Source organism: Oryza brachyantha, chromosome 1 (assembly GCF_000231095.2).
Source record: "Oryza brachyantha chromosome 1, ObraRS2, whole genome shotgun sequence".
Classification (NCBI taxonomy): domain Eukaryota; kingdom Viridiplantae; phylum Streptophyta; class Magnoliopsida; order Poales; family Poaceae; genus Oryza; species Oryza brachyantha.
In genome coordinates, this window is record NC_023163.2 from 9,111,639 (window position 1) to 9,134,925 (window position 23,287).

Genomic DNA, 23,287 nt, shown 5'->3' on the forward strand with positions numbered 1-23,287 from the left:
AGACTCTGATTATTTCTGAATCTATGTGTAACATTCGAGGCCCAATCGGACTCTATTTCTTATCCGATCCAGACTCCATCGGCTGAATCCGAGTTGTATTCCGCCTGGTCTTCTATTCGATTGTTCTATTTCCTGCCCGATTCGCCTTTAATCACAGTTTAATCTCTAACGGTAATTATCCAAATTCTGGTGTTAACACTGTCACATCTGTGGCCCGGCAAAGCATCACACACATCTCTACGGCCTTCTGGACTCAATGTTCAGTTTCAGTGTGCAGATGACGCTGTAGAACACCTACATCCTTATGTCATGGTAAATTGATCCACCCTCAAACATTTCCATTCACATTCCTGCAGTGAACAACTCCAACCCAAGCCAAATATCATCCATCATGTAGTACGCCGGCCACTCTTCAGACTAAAACATCTGCAAGGATCCAAGACCATCAAATCCAATCCAGCTAGAATACGACTGAGACATTAGCGACTACCCCGATATATGTATTTGTTCATTGTCCTTGTAATCCTTACAAATTCAAATTCTTAACTTATATTATGGTTCTCATTACAAATCTAAAACTGTACAGATGTTGATCGTTTATACTAATGTTCAAATTTTTGAAATTTCTAATATACCCGTAGCAATGCGTGGGGTATCAACTAATCTTCTAAAGGAACTAGCTGTCACTGAGCCCTATGAGGCAGGAACATCTTCTGATGACCCTAATATTGTTGCAACTGAACATTTGTAACTGTCGATATCGATCCAACGACATGTTGCGTGCCACGAGTGGGGATGTTGCAAACATATTATTGGGCCTTATTGTAAGCTCTGAGACCGTATCAAACAAGAAATATGCTAGGTTATATGTCACATGTGGAGGGAGGGGGTAAATCAAACCAAACAAATTAGAGAGAATTAAAATTCGTAGCAAATTAATTATCTTATAGGGGATTTCAAACTTAGGGGGAGGGGTATTGGGGTTTTTTTTCTAAAATTAAATATGTTTGATTTAGGACGAAACTATTACAAATAGAGGGTCAATATATGGTATTAATTGTTTGCTAAGAGGGTTTATTCCGAGCCAAAGTGTAGTTGCAAACTATTTCGAGACACTTTATAGATTTGGGAGCATCCTCAACTAATGCACAGTAATGCTTGAGCTTGGGTTTCATCAGTCTAGCTAATAAGAGTCTGTGACCTTCCAACTACTCTACTTTTTTACAACGCTTGCCATTTCTACTTGAGAAAGTATATTCTCCTGTCCTAGCTTGCTGTAGCTAATTGATCAGTTTATTGGATGACTTTTTCAGGCACATGTGCACCTTTATTTTTTACGTCGAGATAATTATTGGTTTGCAAACTGCTGGCAGGAATTATATTTTTCAACTTATACCGGTCGTCTCATGTCCACTCAAACATACACCTACCCTACGGAAGTATTCCTCTCGTTTTTAGGAAGTGAAATAAGAAAGTACACCACTATTTATATATGGAGGCGTGCAAATGACGTGCATGCACAAGATGGATGGCATAGCACAAGATGTACAGCTACCGGTAGCTGCAAGTCTGCAACAGTGCATCTTTCCCTATTTTTAAGAAACCAAGTCTTTTTTTTTTATACAAGGAAACACGTTATTACAAGGAAGCAAGTTCAAGTCAACTGATGAGGCTTTGCAGTACAGAAGTTTGTTTCATAGACTGTGTTTGTTTTAGACAAACTTCAGCAGAGTGGCAGTAAGTTTCTGCCTTATATTAAGAGTAAGTTTGGTCCGTCATCACCAGTCATCCCCAGCGAAGCCGAAGATTGAAGCCTGCCCGAGGGTGAACACTAGCTACGCACCGAAGATCTTATTCTGTATTTTTACCGGCTTGGATCCAATTTAGAAGCAAAAAATGGCTTCCAAATAAGCAATGCCTTTTTCTATTGTAGTTCCTATAATTTTGCGCATATAGCTATAGATTTTGAACTGGAAGCAAGTTCTCTGAATTCGTCTCCCTTTTTCTTTTGTGCATAAGCAAAACTTCCTTTTGTTCTAGTTTGATATATAGTTACATCTATTATTCATCTGTATTGCCTTTTTCATATGCTGAGCAATTCCAAGTTATGATCAGTTCAAGGAATATATGACCAACACAAGATTAAGGACAATTTCATACATGCCAAAATTAATCTTTTAGCTATAAAAAGAATTTTGGTACCTCATCATGCATATTTTGAATACCAAATTCTAAAATCCTAGACCCACCTCTTTCAATTTTTGGTACCTCACCTGTCTTACTGTGCAGCAAGCTAAAAGATGGAGGGCGTGATGGTGAGCGCTTCCACAGGAGTGATGACGTCGCTTCTCAAGAAGCTCACAACGCTGCTGGAGAAGAAGCAGCGCCTGATCAGTGACGTGAAGAAGGACGTCGCCTCCCTGAGGGACGAGATGACCAGTATGGGCGCCCTGCTTGCGAGGCTCTCCGACATGGAGGAGCTCGACGCACAGCACAGGGACTGGCGCGACAAGGTGCGCGAGCTGGCCTTCGACATGGAGGATTGCATCGACGTTTTCCTGCATAAGCATGGCGATGGCGACGCCAGGTCGTCGTCAGGGCTTATGCCACGCCTCAAGATACCTATGGCGCGCTACAGGATCGCCAGCTTAATCAAGCAGCTCAGCACCCGGGCCGTGGAGATAAGCAGCTCTCGTGATAGATACAGATTACTCGATGTGCCAGCTTCTGCTGCTGCTGGTGGCGTTGTGCCTGTGGACCCTCGGATTCAGGCGATCTACGCGGAGGCCACTGGCCTGGTAGGCATCGATGGCCCCAGGGAGAAGATCATCGAGTGGTTGACGACGAAGGAGGGAGCTGATCGGCAGGTTAGGGTGGTGTCTATGGTAGGGTTTGGAGGTGTGGGCAAGACGACTCTCGCCAACCAAGTCTACAGTAAGATGAAAGACCAGTTCGAGTCCACGGCCTTCGTGTCGGTGTCCCGGAAACCCAATATCATCAAGATTCTGTCCGATTTGGTCATGGCTACTCGTGGCCGGATGGATCCAGCTGAAAAGCACGATGCACGCCAACTTGTTGACGTGGTTAGGGCTAACCTCAAAGATAAAAGGTATTCACTCATCACATGAATGATCTTATTGTCATTTTATATATTGTGATATTATCTCCGTTTTATATTATAAGTCTTTTCGGCTTTGCCTAAATTTATTGATGGATGAATATATATATACTTTATATATATGTCTAGATTCATTAGCATCTATATGAATATAGACAATGCTAGAAAGACTTACATTGTGAAACGAAGGCAGTACTTATTATTATTATTATTAAAATGGATGCATGCTATTAAATTAATTTTTCCTCATGATTCCTCAACTATATGCCACAAACTATATCTCTCACGTGTACTGTTCACTATTTGTGTTGGTTACTTGAATTACAAGTATTGAAATTTGAACTACTAAATGACTAATATATAATCCACACGACTTAAGTATACATATTAAGAAAACCTTTTGTTATGAAACAATTAAATATTTCATTTTCAACTGCACCAAATCTACATTCTACTGCCGCCGTCCCATAATAACTTCATTTTTCAGTTTTTTCATACAATATTTTGACTATTCGTCTTATTTGAAATTTTTTTACGATTAATATTTTTATTGTTACTAGAAGATAAAATATGAATAGTACTTATGCGTGACTAATTTTTTTAAGTTTTTGTACAAATTTTTTAAATAAGACGAATAGTCAAACGTTGGATATGGAAAAACGAAAAATAAAGTTATTATGAGACGGAGGTAGTAAATAACAACTGTGTTGTCAAAATTAATGTGGGTTGACAATTTTAGGATGGCATTTCTTTTTGTTAGCCGCATGAGTGACCGAGTGAGTAGTACTCAACTGATCTTGATAACCAAAGGTGACGATTACCTACAGCATAATGAAAATGCCTCATATTTTGACTATATATTTCATAAATCATGTTTTAATATATGAAAGAAAAACTCCACTTGTCCAAAGGCCACTTGATTCCTGAAAAGTATGTGTAGTGAGGAAAAATTATGCTTCTGCTCAACTTATTTTAATTTTACTGTGGAGTTACATTTTGTTAGGTGAGGTCATAAGCTAGGTTCTTACTGTGTTGTGCTAACATGATAACTTGTGTTCCCATATTTTTCGACTTTGATATAGGTATCTTGTGGTAATTGATGATATATGGGCAGAAGAAGCATGGAACACTATCAAATGCTGTTTCCTGGAAAATAATTGTGGCAGTTGTGTCATCACAACTACACGTAGTGAAGATATAGCCAATGCATGCCGTTCTGGTTTCGATGGCTACGTCTATAAGATCAAACCTCTTACTGATCTAGACTCCATGAGGTTATTTCACAGAAGGATTTTTCATTCTGAAGATGCTTGTCCCGAGCAACTAAAAAGTGTTTGTGGTGACATTTTAAAGAAATGTGGAGGGGTGCCATTAGCCATTCTTACTATAGCCAGCATTTTGGCTAGTCATGAAGAGGTCAAGTCGATGGAAGTATGGGAAAGGTTAAAGCGTTGTTTAGGTTTCCATTTGGAAAAAACCCCTGCTTTCGAATGGATGAGACATGTTCTTAATCTTGGGTACAATGATTTGTCTCTGGATTTGAAGACCTGCATGTTATATCTTGGTATATTTCCAGAAGATTCTGAAATACGCAAGAATGACTTGATGAGGCGGTGGATAGCTGAGGGTTTTATTACTAGAAGGCATCATTGTCTTGGCCAAGATGAAGTTGCAGAAAGCTATTTCAACGAGCTCGTTAATAGAAACATGATCCAAATAGCTAGGTTCGATGACTGTGGGGAAGTACTGTCTTGTCGACTGCATGACCTAATGCTTGATTTCATCATACTGAAGTCCACAGAAGAAAATTTTATCACTGTGATTAACGATGATCATTGCACTCAGGGCCCCTGGGAAGCTCGTCGACTATCAGTACATATTAGAGATTCAGAATGCAACGATGTGCTATCAAACATGGGTCTCACCCAGGTTAGGTCATTTAACCTATGGGGCCCTGCTCAATGGTTGCCTCCCCTCTCAAAATTTCAACTTCTGAGAGCTCTAAACCTTGAAATTTACAATTCCAAGGGCGAGCATTACAATACGTCTTGCATATGCAGTTTATTCCAACTCAGATATCTGAGGACCAGAGGCATTAGGTCCAAGAAACTCCTTACAGTGCAATTGCACAAGCTAGAACATTTGCAATCACTGGAGGTAGCCTGTGAAGCATACGACGACTTGACACTGGACGCTAAGTTGTTACCTTCGACATTGTGGCATCTGGTAGTTCCAAGATACGTGTACTTGGGTGGAATCGGCAGAATGAAAACCCTCCGAATATTACGCCCGTTAAAAACTAATTTCACAAACATGGATAGCATAGAGGGGCTGGGTGAGCTGACCAATCTGAAGGAGCTAGAGCTAGAGCTAGCAAGTACATCACGCAGTCTGATCCCCTCCCTCTGCAAGCTCGTCAGCCTTCAATCCCTAGTAGTAATCAATCCGTTCTTCTCCCTGCCTGATGACATCTTGACCGGTTGGGTGCCACCTCCAGGGGATCTGCGCAGGCTGCATGTGCTGGATTGTCCCTTCTCCACCGTCCCATCCGGCTGGATCACCCAACTCGGCAAGCTCCGCAGCTTGGACATCCAGGTGGTGTCGCTTCCGAGGGACGGCGCCGCGGCTCTCTCCAGGCTGACCTCGCTGGTGCACCTCGAGCTACATGTCGCGGAGCACGCTCCGGAGGAAGGCGTTGTCATCCATGGCGCCGCGTTCCCAAATCTCGTGGAATTTTGCTTCAGGTATGTAATGGGCTTAAGACCCTTGGATTATTTCGCAGTCTTATTTAACCCTTTAGCAATTTTTAACTTAAAAATCTACAAAAATTTGCTTTAGGTACACGGTCCCTTGCCTCGTTTTTGAGGCAGGGGCCATGCCAAGGCTACGGAGCCTCAGCATAGATTGTTACGAAAGGGGAGCTCGGCATGCTGATGCTGTGCTTAACGGCATCGAGCACCTTTGTGGCCTCTTGGACTTCAGGTTAGATATTTACGAGCGGGATGGCTTTATTCCCAGGGTTTATTTTGGCCGTGATCATATGAAAAACCTGAAATGTGCTTTCATCCCGGACTCCGAGTTAGATACTTCCGAGCAGTTTAGTGGCACTGATCTTGAGAGGCCACAATCGGAGGAGGTTCGGAAGTGGGACAGGGACAGTCTCATGGCTGCGGTCGCCGAGGCCATCAAAAGGCATCCCGGGAGTCCTCGTATTATCATGACTGTTGTAAGCTGAAGATTAGTGATCAATTAATTGGTTAATTATGTAATTAGTACACAATTAAGTAGATATCTCTTCATGGGAACCAACCATCCCAAGGGTGCTCGCATGGGCGTGGGTCCCACATATTGGTCCCCAATATATATGTACTACACTATCCTTGTCAATGAATCAATATATCAATCATTCACGAAAACTCACTTCCCCGATTACTGACGACACGCTATCAGCACTTGGTCTCTCCACTGCAGACAACAGGCTATCACTGGACTTCATCCAAACACGGGAAGAATGGATTCAAGAAACTCACCGTTCATTCTGTTCATGGTTCATGTTCTGCACAAAAGTATTGGCCGAAGACTGCATCTTCTCAGTGCCATCCGTCGCAATGCCATTCGACGCTGTTTTGGTCGCCGGGGCCATCGCCGTTTTGGTCACCCTGGTTGTCATCTTGGTCCTCGCCATGGCCGTTGACTTGGCATCGCCCGTGGTCGTTGCTTTCCCCATGGTCACCAGAGCTTCTTCCGACACCTCGGCACACTGGCCAAAAACCAAGGTCGCGGACGACACAGCGATTTTCTGTCGTCTTCGAAAGCTGCCACCACCAACCGCACTCAACGCCAACTCCAGCAACAGCAGCACGTCATCGAGCGGACTCGTCTCCTCTAACTTAAGGTTTGCAAAAAGACATCAAATCAAAACTTTAAATACACATTTAAAGTATTAAACGTAGCCTAATTACAAAACAAATTTCAGATTTCGCTTGGAAACCGCGAGAGGAATCTTTTGAGCTTAATTAATCCGTCATTAGCGCATGTTGATTACTGTAGCACTTATGACTAATGATGTACTAATTAGGCTCAAAAGATTCCTCTCGCGATTTCTCACATAACTGTACAATTAGTTTTTCGTTTTATCTACGTTTAATACTCTATTTAGACGTCCAAAGATTCGATGTGATGTTTTTAAGTGAAAATTTTTGAGAACTAAACAGCCCCTTAAATCAGAGGGATGTGGGTGGCTGACAGTAAACTCATCGTCCATGGGCCCACATGTCAGCCACCATGACAGTTAGAGGAGCTGATTCCGTCATCGAGCTCCACCTCAGCAGCGACTCCACCACACATCAATGGCTTCATCAACAATGTACTAGGCCACATACCACAATTTCCTCACCCTCTGCCAATGGCAAACCCCGGCACCGACACCTCCTCCGAGGTTGTCTGTCTCCCGATAATGACGTCGATAGACAAGAAATCACCGTGTCGCCGTATCGTCTTCCGCTTCCGCCATAGGGGAGACCCCTAAATGGTGAGGTAGTCGGCCTAAACAGGCCGTCGGCGGAAGGAGAAATATTGCTTAAGAAAATCTCAAACGTCCATATCATAGAAGGTATGAATATGCAGTTTAGTCTCACCTTACTTATTTTAGAAGATAAAAACCTCTTTATAAGGGATAATAGTATCCTAACCAGTTGAGAAACGGTGTGTGAGAAAACTAGAGAACCAGCTAGGAACGAGCATAGGTGGCGTGCGCACGCGACATGCTTGTGCACTAAAATTGTCTATTTTGCTACAAATCTTATCAGATTTATCTAGAATTTGTTCTGGGGCTCTTGTTTATCTAGTTCGCGTGGAGTGATATATCTATGGTTTGCTACCTCCTATCTACTGAGCGGGATGCACCGGTAGATCGGAAGAGCAAGTCTCCGAAAAATACATGCATCTAGGGTTTCCTACTTCCTTTGTATTGAGCAGGGTGCACTGGCGGATCGGGAGAGCAGGTCTTCAGAACCGTCACCTTCGACATCCTGCACTACGAAGAATAAATAAGGTTTTTGGTAAGCGCTACACGCAACTGTTCCCTATTCCTCCACCACGGCGCATCATCCTTCTCCGGTTGCAACGGGACGTCATCAACCCGTGTCGCTTGTTGCGCAGGGCTCGTGCTTCTACCACTGCGAACACTCCTGTTTAAAACCTGATTTTGAACTGTTGGTACGTTTCAATGATATTTTTTTATATTCAATCTATTCATACGTGGTGCCTTAATTTATACATCTAGATCACATCAGGTGGATATATAAATGATTCTAGCTATAACTAAAACCTCTCTTACAAAAATGAGACGGATGAAATGCTTGCCAAAAGACCAGAGACGTTCTTTGGGTCGTTTTAATCTGCCGTCACGAAATAACATTGGATCTCAACAAATAATATCGTGATGGTTATTATATATTCCATACTTCAAGAAAAGAATAGCATCTACCCTTAACATTGGATATGAATTATTAGTACGGTAGCATTTCATTCATTCCACAATAGCGTGGTGTGAAAGGATGTCTTTTTCCTTTTTTTTTTTTGAGAAATAGTGTGAATCCCAGGGCAGCAGAATTTTATTATATGGGCTTCAAAAGATGGGCCTATTTTAATACCGGAAAACAATACAATACTCTGAATGGACCAGAATATTTCTCCTTCATATATTGGGCTCAGTCTATGGGCCTCAGCCTTAGTGCTAGCGCACCTCACGCGGAATTTTTATTATTTTTAATTTAATTTAAATAATAATTTACAAAAAATATTTTTATTTTCAAAATTTATGTATCTAACCTCCCGCCACCTTACTAGAGGACGAAAATATGGCATGGCAGAATGTAAAATTGTCACTGTGCTGTCATCGCTCGCCCCTGGCTCCCTCCCCGCTGTCTATCACGTCATCTTTCCGCCCTCTGGGAGACCGGCGGAAGGTTAGATTTGTAAATTTTAGAAACGAAAATATAGTTTTGTAATTTTTTTATTAAATAAAATTAGAATTAAAAAATTCCCTAAGGCATGCGTGCAATCGACGAGCCGCCCTGCCGCCCCGCCGCCTGCCGGCCCAGTGCAGCCCATTCCTCTCTCTCTCTCTCCATCGTCAGCGCAGCAGCTGCTCTTTTCTACCAATCCAACGGAGAAAATTGCATATTTACCAATAAAAAAAACATTTGCTAGAATACCATCGATGAAATGAGTTTCACCCCAATGTAATTTACATGGGTGTACACTTTACTACTTTGATATTTCACTTGTTCAAGGGCCCTCAAACGTTCTTTTGTCTATTTTATAACTTCTTCCTAATCTGCCACTGTCTCTCTCTTTCTCTCATTTTCTTCATTTTATGTTTCTCTCGCACGCACGCACGCACACGCTCGTTTCTCTTACGAACCATATTTTAGAACCTTATCTGCGAGATACGATGGGCCTTATTTTAAAGGCTTTAGAATAACACAATCATCTCTAATGGCTTTAAATTAAGGTTTGCCATAAGCATGATTTATGTAGGATCGAACAAGACCAAATAAACCTATCAAATAAGGTAAATGGTAGGAAAAAACAAAAACTCAAAAATCTTTTACAGAATAAGGATCGCCTCTATCAATGAAATAGACGAAACCTTGTTACCTCAAGTCACATTGCTCCTATACTGCCGATCAGCCCATCAGAATCCAAGAAAACACTATTAGATAAAAAAACACAAGATGTGGATTAAACTATCTCGACTTTATTGCATCAACTAGTTAGTACTTACAAAGTGCACCAATAGCACTGCTCTCAACTTTCAAAGCGAAGCTAGTCTAAAACCATAATTTTCTCTTATTTATGTCTCATAAAGACACACCAGGACATACCCCTCAGGCTCTATTTATATTCTCAATATGTCATGAATTACAAATCTCAATCTAATTGGTAATCTTTCCTTAACGAATTAGAAAACCCAATTATTTATTTCCTTATCCATATTAATATTCCCAAAATCGGACTCCCCTCCAAATTCGAATTCAATCTAGCAAAACTCAGACATGTGTGCGCTACCGACTTCTCTTTTGCTTTATTTATTCATCAACGACTCTCCAATTTTCCTTCAATTTTTTTTTCAGGCACTTGTACACATCCATCCCTACACGGTTTTTCTTCACCATGTGTCACCTTGTAATAGGGGCGGAGCTATACTAAAAATTCATTGGTGTCATCTCTATTATTTGCTAGAAATAATACACATAAAAATAATATGATACATTAATTTATAATGAATTCATAAGATTTTATTGATGTCATTTGACACCATAAAAACCCCTTAGCTCTGCCCCTGCCTTGTATTCAATATCGTCGCCCTATATCTTCGATCATTTAGACCTCAGCTCCTCTTTGAAACTAGTCATGATCTCTCACTTGACCGATATTGACATCTAAGGATACTGCACATACAGATAAACCAACCGTTTCTGAACACAGATATCCTAACCTGACCCACATTAGTCACTAACACTCACATCGATAACTTAAATATTTCCAAACCAAATTTTATTAATGAACAATTAATCATGACTATGATCTTACAATTTACCTGTGATGGGTCTTATTTTAAAGTCATCAAAAGATAATACTATTTGTGACGGAGCACTACGTTCGGTCACCAATAACCCGTCTCGGTTGAAAAGATCTGGCATAGTATATATTTCGCTTTAATATGATTTTATGGTAGTCGGGTTTACTATTAAACCTTTTCTTAGGAAAACAAACTTACATCTCAAAGTTAACAAATAACTCGAGATGAGAAGGATCATATTAGGGCGGTCAAAAAAGCTCGAAGCCAAGCTCAAGAGCTGCTCGAGCTCGGCTCATTTCAGGCTCGGTTCGAGCTCCTAACGAGCCAAGCCCGAGTCTGATCGGAAGCTCACGAGCTTTCTCGAGCCGAGCTCAAGCTTCTCACGAGCTTACATATACATGTTATTTTTATTTTTTATTTGATAAAATAGTAGATTAATAATAAATTATTATATTTATAATTATTATATATAAATGATAAATTAATTCGTTTTAGTATTATATATTAATTTTAAACTTATTTATAATTTATTTAATATAGTGGACTTAAAATTATTATTCTTATTTACAAATGTCATCAAAATATATACATATATCATATACTCGAACCGAGCTCGAGCCGAGTCTGTCCAAGAGCTTGAAGGTTTGAGGCTCGAGCCTGTGTCGAGCTCGAGCCTGGACACACCGGCAGAGCTGTAGGGTGGTCCGGGTGGTCCTCTCGGACCACCCAAAAAATGTGGCGACGGAACCCTGTTATTAAAAAAAATAACGTAATCCCAACGCCACCAATCACACCGCATCTGCTGCTCCGCATGCCGTCATCAGTGAGACCGTGGAAGGAAACTGAAACCAAAGAGTCTCAATCTCGCGGAGTCGCGAACGACGTCGTCGCCTGCTCTTCCTCCTCCTTGGGCCTTGGCGATCGGCCTCATCGGCGTGACGGCTGGACGTCGCCCGGCGCCCCAGCGGATAGGGAAACGGCGGTGGCGCGGCGGACCAGTCGGACTGACGCAGTCACCGTCACGAGAGGCAAAGGTAAGCAACCAGGCTGCCGCCCTACCGATCCGGTCCTTAGGTCGTGGCGTTCGCCGTGCCGTCCGTTGTCCAGCATACTGTCATTCTGAGCGAGCAAACAACAAAGTAGCGAACAATCGAGAACAAGATGTTGAGAAAGATGTCTCACCACCACCAGCTAAGTGTTAGACTCATTTATTTCCTTTTCATGCACACAAGGTACATCGAATTGCCATGTTCTACCCAAATGATTTTTCATGTTCTGAATTATTAAGACTATGCAACTTAAGAATTATATTGATGACGTAATAAAGGACAATGGTTTTAAACACCTAAACAATATATACTTGCATCGTATGTATTAACATCATTAGATTAACTGTGTTTAAGAAAAAAATTCGGTCGAACCACCTATATTGTAAATCCTAGATCCTTCACTGTCTGGACATGTCAGCTCGCTCGAGGTCGGCTCGTTGATAGCCCTAATCCATATGCAACATGTATCTTAAAGTATATCAAATGGTTAATTAAAACGCTACAAGGATGTCCACATCACCAATGAAAGAATTTCCTCAGCTTTGAGAGCACTCCACGTACTACAGGCGCAAAGAAATGAGCACGCGCGCGTTTGAATTTTCCTAACAGACCAATTCCGGCTCCGCGTGCGCTCTCTTGGCTGCACACTGCCGGTGGTCGTGGACGACTACAAATTGACTTGGAAGACTCCAGGTGATCAGGAGCCAATTTTCCAAAAGCAAGGGTTGTTTAGCTAGGGAAAACAAAATTTAAATGTTACGTCAGACGTTTGATCGAATGCCGAAAGGGTTTTTTGGACACGAATTAAAAAACAAATTTCATAGCTCGCTTGGGAACCGCGAGACGATTTTTTTAGCCTAACTAATCTATCATTAGCACATGTGAGTTATTGTAGCACTTATGGCTAATCATGGACTAATTAGGTATAAAATATTCATCTCACGATTTTTCTCTATAACTGTGCAATTAATTTTTAGGTGTCTAAAGATTCGACGTAATATATTTAGGGAAAAAATTTGGGAAGTAAACAGGCCTTAAATAAAAACAAGCCGACGGTTGTAAGCAATCTTCAGTTTACTCTTACAGGTTGTACAGCTGGATGAAAATCATATAAACAGCAGATGTTAGCAGGTAGCACCCACAAACTCAATTTGTGTTCTTGGAACAATTAATTGTAGTCCTCAGTATTAGCTAGGCCTGCAAGTCAGAAACTCTTGTTGTTTATGCCTCTTCTGATTAATTGTTCTGGAACTGCATTGGCAGGTCCATATTGAGTTTATACTCAAAGGAATTTTGATTTTGTTGTTGTTGAAAATTGAACCATCTCATGTCAATATGTCTCAGAAAATCTATCATATAGGCTTGTGTTCTTATACAAGTATTGGGTTTCATAACTTAAGATTTTATAACATTCACTTGATTCATATAAATATATAGTTAAATACTAATATATATATTAATCAATAGTTTAATTTATTTCTGATTAAAACGTATTACTACCTGGAACACAGGTAACACTAATTTTTATGTATATATCATCTGAAAAGGCAGTTCATTTCATATAAGAGTATCGGTAAGACGATCGAATAGAAGCATCATTTCCTCAAGGAAGCATCAGAAACTAGGCCTCCACAAGCTCTCAAAAAGGAGACCATCGATCAACTAGCGCACATCTCAAAGCAGAGTACACATAGCCTCGACCGTTCGATCAGATACTTGTCGCTTAGTTGGCAACCATCCGCTGCGAGAGCAGCTTGGCGCGCAGCTCCGCCGCGTCCACCTCCTTGGCGCCGCCGGCCGGCCGGTAGTACCCGGTCACCGGGTCAGGCACCCACGCCGCCGTCTTCTCCTCGGCGGCCTTCGCCATCGTGCGCTTGGTCGCCGCCGCCGCCGCCGCGGCCTTCTTCTCGTCCGGCCTCCGGCCGGCTCCCTTCACCACTGCCGCGGCCACCGAGTAGCCCCTCCTGAACAAATCAATCCACCATCAATACAACACAACACAAGACAGGCAGAAGATTTCTGGGCCAAATGCATGGCAGAGATGAAGACGGCTAAGCTAACCTTTGCGCCAGCAGGCTGAGACAGCTCGATGCAACTCTCTCCATGGAGAACAATTCACCTGAAGATTATCAAAGCTTCCTTCTCTCTCTCTAGACCTAGATGAGCTTAGAAATTAAGAGTGCCAATTCGAATTTGTTTGAGTTGTGAGGAGGGAGAGAGCAGCTGCGTGCGTTGTTATATAGACACACAGAGAGGAGAGGAGGAGCAGGAAGAAGAGCTGAGAAGAAGAAAAGTTGCATGAGAGAGGAGAGGCAAGGAACGAACGTACGAAGACGACGACCGCGGAATTGAAACGGAAAGGAAGGCTCTTGGAAGACGTCCAAAAGGCAACACGCGAAAAGCCACAGGCCACAAAGCTGCTTCTTGCTTGGCCACGTGGGGAGCCGCCGGTGAGCCGGAGCCGCACGCATCGACGTGGCTGGCACGCGGGACCAGCTGCGATTTTTTATATATCCATCCTTCTCCTTTAAATATATGTTTAAATTAAAATTTAAATTTTTAACTTTACATTTTAATTTAAGTTAATTTTGAGGTATTTCATCTGAGTTAACTTTGCTTTATAGATATATAGTTAAAAATATATAAATTTTTTATTTACGAATTAACTTTTGCTTGTAAATATACCGAGGCCATGGTCTTTTGATTCCGATTCCTCACCGAATTCGTGGATGCGTTTACCCGTCGTCTCGTTTGGCTTCGGCCGCTTGCAGTTGAGTGGACTAGCTGCAAGAGAAAAATCAAAAGAGGCTTCTTTTCCCCGCGCGCGCGTGCGGCGTGTGGATACTCGCAGCTGGACCTGGTTTTTTCTTGCTTGGGGAAAGGAAATGATGATATATAAATTAAAGAGCAAAAAGAAATATTGGACGTGATATGAGGTGTTGTGTGGAGCTGATCCATCGCCTAGATGATTAGGACATGTCGTTGATGCATGATTTCGTACCCCAGACATTTTGTGATAATCAACAATATTTATGTAAGATATATCGATATGCGATCGACGACGATGGCTTCAGTCTTTGGTGAACTGTTGCTCAATTATTTCAGGAAAAGATGAGCAAAATATACTATATGGAACGACAAAACCAGCCGTGCCAAGTCATGCATACAAACTTGGAACAAAAAAAGGAAAAAAAAAAAACACCGAAAACGTCAGCAGACAGCAGTTATACATAACATTTGTTGGTTTCCCCTTGCGTGTGAACTTCACGCTTCTGCAGCTATGCGTTCGTTTGAATTGCTATGGTACTGATTGTTTCTCGAATTTTACGTGCACATTTTCCAAGTATTTGTATGAAATATTTTATATAAAAAAGTTATCATTATATTTTAAATTAATTTTATAATTTTATAATATTTTTTATTATTTATACCATTAAATAGTTAGCAAACACCAAATAATATTTTATCTTTTATTGCTAAAAGAGTATAACGACACCACACAAATATGATCACTCGTAAAAGTAAATCAAGATGCTATGGAATCCATGGCTCCATTTCTCACGGAAGGAAAGGAGAAATTTAACATTTTGCCACTTTTACGATGTTTAAAACAGATTTGTCACTCGCTGTCTATAACACGTGGGTCCTTTTAAATCTATGATATATGGTTTATTATAAATATTTGTAAAAGTTAAATGCTACAAAGGAAAAGAGATCTAAGGAGAATCCGTGTCCGTCAAGTCGGCTTAATTAGCTCAATCGCCCGTGAAAGTTGGGAGTCCATGTGCATGCTGAGACGTCGACCAATTCCCCTTCTGCGAGCAACACGTGAATCCAGCCATAGGTTAGCTCGTTTTATCCACAAATTTCAATTACTCTATTTTATTTTTTATTTGATGGGTTGACATTTGGATCTATAGTTAATTGTTTTTTTAAAATATATTATGAAAGTATACAAAATTATAACTCGTATTTAAAGTTTTCTTAATAATAAATTAAAATATAACAAAATAATTAGTAAATATATAAATTTTTGAATATGATAAATGGTTAAATATAAATCTAAAGTGTTAAATGTATCAAATAAAAGAAAGAGAGCACTTCTTTTTCGCTTTGTACTCGATCGACATAATTTTGCATATGTGGCCAACGTTTAAAGCAAAAGAAGCTCAATACATGTGTACGCCAGCCAGCACGGACGGCACGCAAGAACGCCGCGTGCGAGAGGAAGCAGAGGTCGATCGATTCGATAGCTCAAAAAAGGCTGGGCACAACTAATCCATGGATGGTGAAAAATAAAATAAATAGGTAAAGATGAGGTTAATTTTGTTCATGGACGTCAGGTGGTCGATCGAAAAGGAATGGCTGCCTTAATTTGCAATGGTTATGTCTCATACACATCATCATCAACATCGATAGAGGGATCATGCATGCGTGTTTTAGTGTGTTATATAATCCAAAGGAAGACGCGTATAGGAATGAGGATTTATTTATCGGATTATTTGTATGCTTTGAAAAAATGTTTTCCAAATAATTTCTCCTGCTATCACTTGTTTTAAATTATTTTTTAAATTTAACTTATTCCTTAAAATATTTAACTTATCCTGATAATTCACTCAATAATCTAAATTGAACAGCGCATGACACTATCTTGGGCTGTTGGCTGCTGCTTATCAGCTAATCTGATCGAATTATGGGTTGGATTTTGCTAGTGGAACACATGGCCATGGTCCATCGAGCTTCTTGCTAAGAAAATGTCTACTCCATACACTTGGAAATTACGATCGACACAAAAAAGATAGGAAATCACGACCCACACAAAAAAGATACTACTACATAGAAAGAAAAGAGGTGAGGTGAAATGTGATGTAACATGCACTTGTAGTGGTAGATCAGATCGATGGAGATTCGTATCGATTTGTTCGACTTGTGCATGCACTATCTATGGATCATTATATCCTGCGCCAATTTGCCACGTAGAAGAGCGAAATCCATATCCCTAGATTTTTCATAAGTTGACAAATATATCTGGATATGAACGGAGATGATGTCTATTCCCCAAACAAATTATGCACAAAGCTTAGCCAGCTCTGCTCAGTTTTTTTTTTCTAATTTCAGGCAAATATTCAACGAGAGCGACAGCCTAACATAAGTGCAGATGATCTTTCTTCAGACACGAGCCTGTGTCTGCAAAATATAATGTCTGCATGAATATTGACGTGAAAGTTTACCTCGCATTAGGCACACGTATCTTTTATTCTTATCGTTATCTTTTCGTTTATGCTTATCAGCCAAACTTTAAATTTTCAATCTTAAAATTAGACTTAAATTTAGGATTTTTTTTCTCATGGTAGTTTATTTTCTAGCATTGGCTTTTAGATTACTAATAACATATGTATAAAAGTTTTGTTTATAAAATATTTTTTATTTGTAAATATGTCGTTTCGTTTATTCGCGTAAGAAAAAAAAATAGGCACCTTCTTTTCCTTCTTAGATCTATCGAAGATAGTCAACTTGAATCGAAGCATGGAATTAATTCTAGAGAAATTGAAGAGGGGTAAAGGGAGGAAAGTTCAATATTGTTGGCGACACTGTCGCTCATTTCTTCTCTTTTTGAACTATCTAAGTCAACTTAAATTAAAGGCAATGTTCTTAACTCTAGAGAAAATTAGACAGGCTTAACAAGAGAAGGATCGACTCAAACATGCACGAATGGTGGCAAAAGAAATTGGACGAGATTAAATGCGCGTGAACGATATTAACGAGTTGAAACTTTCAGCCGTTTACTACGACTCGGTTCGTCACACCTACCCTGAACCAGTTGACATCACTGACTGCTTCTGCACTTCTGGTAGTTCATTGTACGGATGTAGAAGTGAGAATATAGCATCCTGTTTTCGTTTCATACTTTCATCTTATACTTATAAGTCATAATTTAAATTTTTAATCTTAAATTTACAGTTTATTTTGGGTTAGTTTTCAAAAAAAAACTATTTTTTAGCCTTTATTTTTAGATCGCAGATGTCATGTATATAAAAATTTTATATATAAATTACTTTTCGTTTGCAATGGCATTTTTTCGAAAAAAAACAAATAATGACCTGAAGGACTAAAGATGTCAGCTGTGTACCACATGACGTCTTGCACATATCCTAATTAGAACGATGTAAAACGCAAATTAATTAAGCCAGACCTGGTTAATATATTCTCTCTTTCACCCGCAAAACTTGATTTCTTCATCGTTAAATCACGGCCATCCGATCAAATCCTGTGGGCTCTAAATCTTCGCCACGTGTCAAGCCTACCATCCCTCGGTCCAAAAAAGCCCACCATCATCCCCACACCATTCACGAGCTCTCCTCCACCCATCCGATGAGGACATGTGCTAAAACGCATGATGGTGGTGCTGCTGATGTTGACATGGACGGATCCACAGTGTTGGGAGTGGGGTCCTAGGACACCACTCAAATTTAATATCTAGTGTATTACTAATATATAATTAATTAAAAAAATTAAGCATACTAACAATCTTATAAGGTGCCCCACTTGATTTTTTGGCTAGGTCCATCTCTCGATGTTGATGTAGAGATATGATACAGAGTGATACGCGCGTGCAAGACGGCGACGGAGGAACTGATGTATGATTCTCATTACAAATCTAAAACTACACGCATACCATTCATTCATGCTAATGTTCGAATTTTAAAATTTCTAATATACCGACGGCAACGCGCGGGGTATTAACTAGTTTAACCTATTTGTGAGCTGCCATGGAGATTGCTTATGAGGCCTGGGATGCAAAGTCGATTCGTTAGCTGCAACAAAAGACCACAAAGGTTCTCCGTGTATCCACCTACACAAACAATATACACCCTACTCTTTTTACTTTTGTTTATATTTCTAAATCAAAATTTTAATTTTTTAGTTTTTGAGTTGGTTTTATGGTTGTTTTCACTAAATTTTATTTTTCAATCTTAGCTTTTAGATCACCGAGAATACGTATATGAAAATTTTATTCATAAATTATTTTTTATTTATAAATATATTGCACCCTGTTTTACTATCGTACAAACAGAATCCAAAAGGATTAGACAGTGAATTCATGTATTGTGGAGATATTCTGCTCAATGATTAATTGATGTCATGAAAGCTATACGTGACTATTTATGATCTTTCCCACTCTTTGTACAACAAAACATCGGCCTACACACATCGATTGGTCGGCAATTTTTTTAGTGTAAATTAAAGATTCAAGGTTTTGCAAACGGAAAAGCCGAAAAGCCTTCCCATACATTATGTCTCTAGAAATAGAACCTTCAAAACATGAGCTTGTCTATGATAATCTCCAATGGTAGCATTCTACTTATTATCATTGGTAGAATAATCTCAGCCATTAATTTGGATTTTTACTTACAGTGGAAAAAATATTTACTATCAATCGGTTGATGTGGAAACTGATTGACAGTATAAATATATATAAAGTCTGGCTCTATCCGAAACACTCGTACAAAAAGTATACGTTCCAAGGAGAACTGTTGTTTACCTTTTGTTATATAAAAATCTCATGTTGTAAACTGAGCAATCCGTACGCAATTATGAAACACTCCAGTTTTTTTCTTCTCACTGAGAATTTGGTCCAGCCCATGTTGGCCTATATCAGTACATAATGGGCCAAGTCCTAGCCAATCTTCGTAATAGGCTATAGTACATGTAAATCTATTGAGGCCGACATGCCGTTTCATAGAGGCCCACACTAATCTCTCTCCACAATGACTTTCAAGGTGCTGTCAAGAAAAGTCTTTCATATCACCCTCAACTATGGCCCGAGTATAATTTTACTCACTTGACCACAAAAATAGACACCAAGGCTCCCTACCTATCAAAATCGGTTCATTTGACCTCTTAGGGCGATTTGGACAACGATTTTATCCTACATGATACCTACCTGACATGTTGACTTGGTATTTATTTGACATGACGTTTACAGTACATTTATAAAAATAATAAAAAAATATGCTAGGGCCCATATGAGGCATATTCATCCACGACTGCTATCCTCTTACTCCTCTCTTCCCTCGTGTGGTTGTGACTGCTCCTTTCATCTAAATGAGCTTGAGTTTTGCCCTCTTCTGTCCATCCTTGCCCCCTCTCCCCATGGTGACGCTGGTGACGCTGACGATGTCGCATACGTACCTCCCTCTATCCTTGCTCCCTCTCACCATGGTGACGCTGACGCTATCGCATGCTTACCTCCCTCTCTGCCCACTCCTCCTGTCCCTTTCACTGCTTAGCCACCGTGGCACCTTCCCACTTACGCACCTCTCTTGCCCTCCAACCTATCCTCACCAGCACTAGAACTCCTGGTGAGTTTGAGAAGGAGGCTAAGGCTCGAGCTCAAAATCAAGGAGACATTGCAGTGGGGATGGATCAGTTGCTTAGCGATGGATAGAGAATAGAGGGAGCGATGGATGCTAAAGTAATAGTACCAAGGGCAATGCTCACCCAAGCCTATCATAGGCATTCACTGAGCTAGTGATGGATCGTCTCGAGCAGCTATGACTAACCTCACATCCCCTCTAGTCCTTTTTCGACATGCTTCATAGTTGTCTTTGTGCTTGACAAGCAATGGAGATTATGGCTATCATTCACCCTCTTGATGTCTCCCTTTTCATCCAATCCAAGACCGCGGATTTCGGTGGTGGCGACTATTAAGGAGGAGCCAAACAGCAACCCCATATTCATGGTGCTGGAGCTGCATGGGAAGGAGGTGACTAAGCCTAGGAAGTTACCCCATATTCTTAGAGCTAGAGCTACACGGGAAGGAAGTGGCTGAGCTTGGGAAGTTACTACTCCTAGCTACCACGTGAGAAAGACAGCCAGCATGAAGTACCTTGGGACCCCTTCATTACTAGCCAGCGACAGAGCATAGCCACGCCAAGCCCACGCGATGTGAAGAACTAAGGCAAAAAGGTGTTTGTTCCCAGCACGAGGTTGAAAATGACAAGCACTAGCATGTGTCTCAAGATCATGGTGATAGTGCGAGCCAAGATCGGCTTAGGCAACACTAGAAATGTATCACCAACCAAGGGCTAGTCCACCAACATCGTTGACCTAAAGTCACACCATTGGCCAGTGAGTAATCTGCATGCCAAGGAAAAGTTGTGCCAGGTCGAACTGGTTGAATCTCCTGATTTGCCTATTGGGTTCCGACAAACCAATTACCAAAAGACATAAAGACCTAAAGAACGGGGGACCTAGAAACAAGAATGACTCGACTAAAACTAGAACTAGCAGTACTAGAGGATTGAATCCCGATCCCCTCCTCTCTCGCTATTGGTTGGCGGTCAACGGAGAAGAAAAGGAATGGGCTAGGGGAACTCTCTCTCTCTCTAGGCGTCTTCAAAGTTGAAACAACTTTGCGATCTAATGGCCTCTTCATATAGGAGGCATTCGTTTCTCTTTATGAACGAAGATACCCAAATTATTTTTTCGTCCAAAGTCTAATCAAGGTTAAGTGGATCATGCAATTTCAAAATATAAACCTATTTAAAATTCAAATCTTGTTCCACAATATAAACATTCATACCACTATTCATAATACTACTTGTTCTATCAATCACATTTCGCTCGAATTCCATCCCATCTTATGATCAACTGCCTTCTCGTCACCATTCATTCCACATTTATTGAATCTCAATAAAATATTTTTATTCCTAACATTAATATCTGCTAAGAAGTATAAAAAAGCTATATTTTGGAACAGTGGTAGTAGGGTGGGCATTCATCAAACAGAAGAATTTGGTCTTAGATCATTCGGTCCTGAGAAAAAAAAATGAAGATCGAGCAATTCTGTTTCTGTCTCAATCACGATATAAAAAATCAGCAACATTTTTATAGATGCAAAGGAATCACAAAAATCTTCAACAATTTCATAGCATAGAAATCACAAAAACGAAAATTAAGATACTATAACAAAATTGGGTTATCCACTGCATGTTACAGCTTACAACATCTGCAAGAAAATAGCCATTAAGAAAATAGTTATTTGGTTTGTTTAGCCACTCCATTAGCTAAATGGGTTGGCTAGCTAGCCATCCTTCACCTTCATTTATTTACTATTGAGAGTCACCAAAAGATATAAAATCTATATGGTGATATTTGGTTAGTCTTTTGAACTATATTTCTAGCTAATTTTTTTAGCCATCTAGGCATAAAAGCATTTGGCTAGTAAATTGTGTAAGACATTTGAGATCTGTTTGGTTTGTGGACTAGATAAGATGAGTTACGGCCAACCCAGATCATGTGATGAGTTGATTTTAGCTATCTGTTTGGTTAAAGAGATGAGTTAAACTCTGTTTTTTGTTTGGAGGAAGGATAGGATGAGATGGAGGTGGAATGGCTCGATGTGGTTAACTTCCCATGTTGTATTGATGATGTTACTTTCACGATGATAGTTTGGTTCATATTTTTTAAAAAATAACTCACCATAATTGTATTAATATTAATAAAGTAATATTTTGAATTTTTGTGTCATTTTAAATAATAATAGAAAAATAAAAATGAAATCTATATGTCATTTTACTAAAAATTAGATCAATACAAATAAATACAAATAACCGAGTGACATCCAAACAGACATGAAGATCACATAATTTAAGGTTCCAAATAATAAATAAATTGCTCACGCTATTTTAAATAATAATACACAAATAATAATTGAAATTGTGTATGTCATTTCACCAAAAGATAGACAAAGTGGGACGAAACCGTCCAGTCATTTTTTGCTACATCTCATCTTGGATATGAGGGGATATTCTATATATGGGTCCATCCTATCACATCATATCTTATCTACAAACCAAACATCAATAAAAAACAAAAAGGCTTTGATCCAATCCACCAAAACCTTGCAACCAAAGATAACCTTGGCCCTATTTGGTTCCAGGGATAGGATGGGTTAGGATAGAGCCAACCCATCACTGACCCTATTTGGTTGGTGATTGGGTGGGATGGGTTGGACCCAGAAGAAGAATATTCCTCTCAGATCTAGGTCCAACCCATCCTATCAAAACGGTGGGACAGATCCGTACTAGAACGACCACGACGTACAGAGGGGGTGTCCATTTTATTTATTAAATTTATTTAAAATATATTATTTGTATAAATATGCATCCAGTTATTTTAGGTTATTCATATATTAATTCTAGTATTTAATATTTTATTTTGGATATGAGAGGTAACCTTTATCAAATCATCACTTCAACCAAACAAAAAACAGGTTCAACACATCCCATCTCATCCCTTCCACCAAACAAAAAATAGGGTTCAACTCATTCATCCAACCAAACAGAAAAATAGAACCAACCCATCTTACAATCCGAGGATGGATCCAACCCAACCCACCTCGTCCGTGAACCAAACACATCCTTGAAGATCTTAATTATTACCAGCTCCGTCATATTCCACGTGCATAATTACTACTTCCATCCTAGTTCCATCCTAGATTGAGTGTTTTTTCACTGCTCATGTACA

General features: G+C 40.0%; 2 protein-coding genes across 2 annotated transcripts; one reads left to right on the forward strand and one right to left on the reverse strand.

The window, feature by feature from the left end:
• Nucleotides 1–2,300: 2,300 nt before the first annotated feature.
• LOC102700292 (disease resistance protein RGA5-like) lies at nt 2,301–6,353 on the forward strand. Its single transcript, XM_015832899.1, has 3 exons — nt 2,301–3,109; nt 4,201–5,862; nt 5,957–6,353. The coding sequence occupies exons 1-3, from the start codon at nt 2,301–2,303 to the stop codon at nt 6,351–6,353; spliced, it is 2,868 nt and encodes a 955-aa protein (XP_015688385.1).
• Nucleotides 6,354–13,291: 6,938 nt separating this feature from the next.
• On the reverse strand, nt 13,292–14,047 carry LOC102705573 (protein SENESCENCE-ASSOCIATED GENE 21, mitochondrial). Its single transcript, XM_006644059.3, has 2 exons — nt 13,817–14,047; nt 13,292–13,719 (listed from the first exon to the last, which is right to left on the reverse strand). Exons 1-2 carry the CDS (start codon nt 13,858–13,860, stop codon nt 13,479–13,481), a joined length of 285 nt encoding a protein of 94 aa, XP_006644122.2. The 5' UTR covers nt 13,861–14,047; the 3' UTR covers nt 13,292–13,478.
• Nucleotides 14,048–23,287: the final 9,240 nt, after the last annotated feature.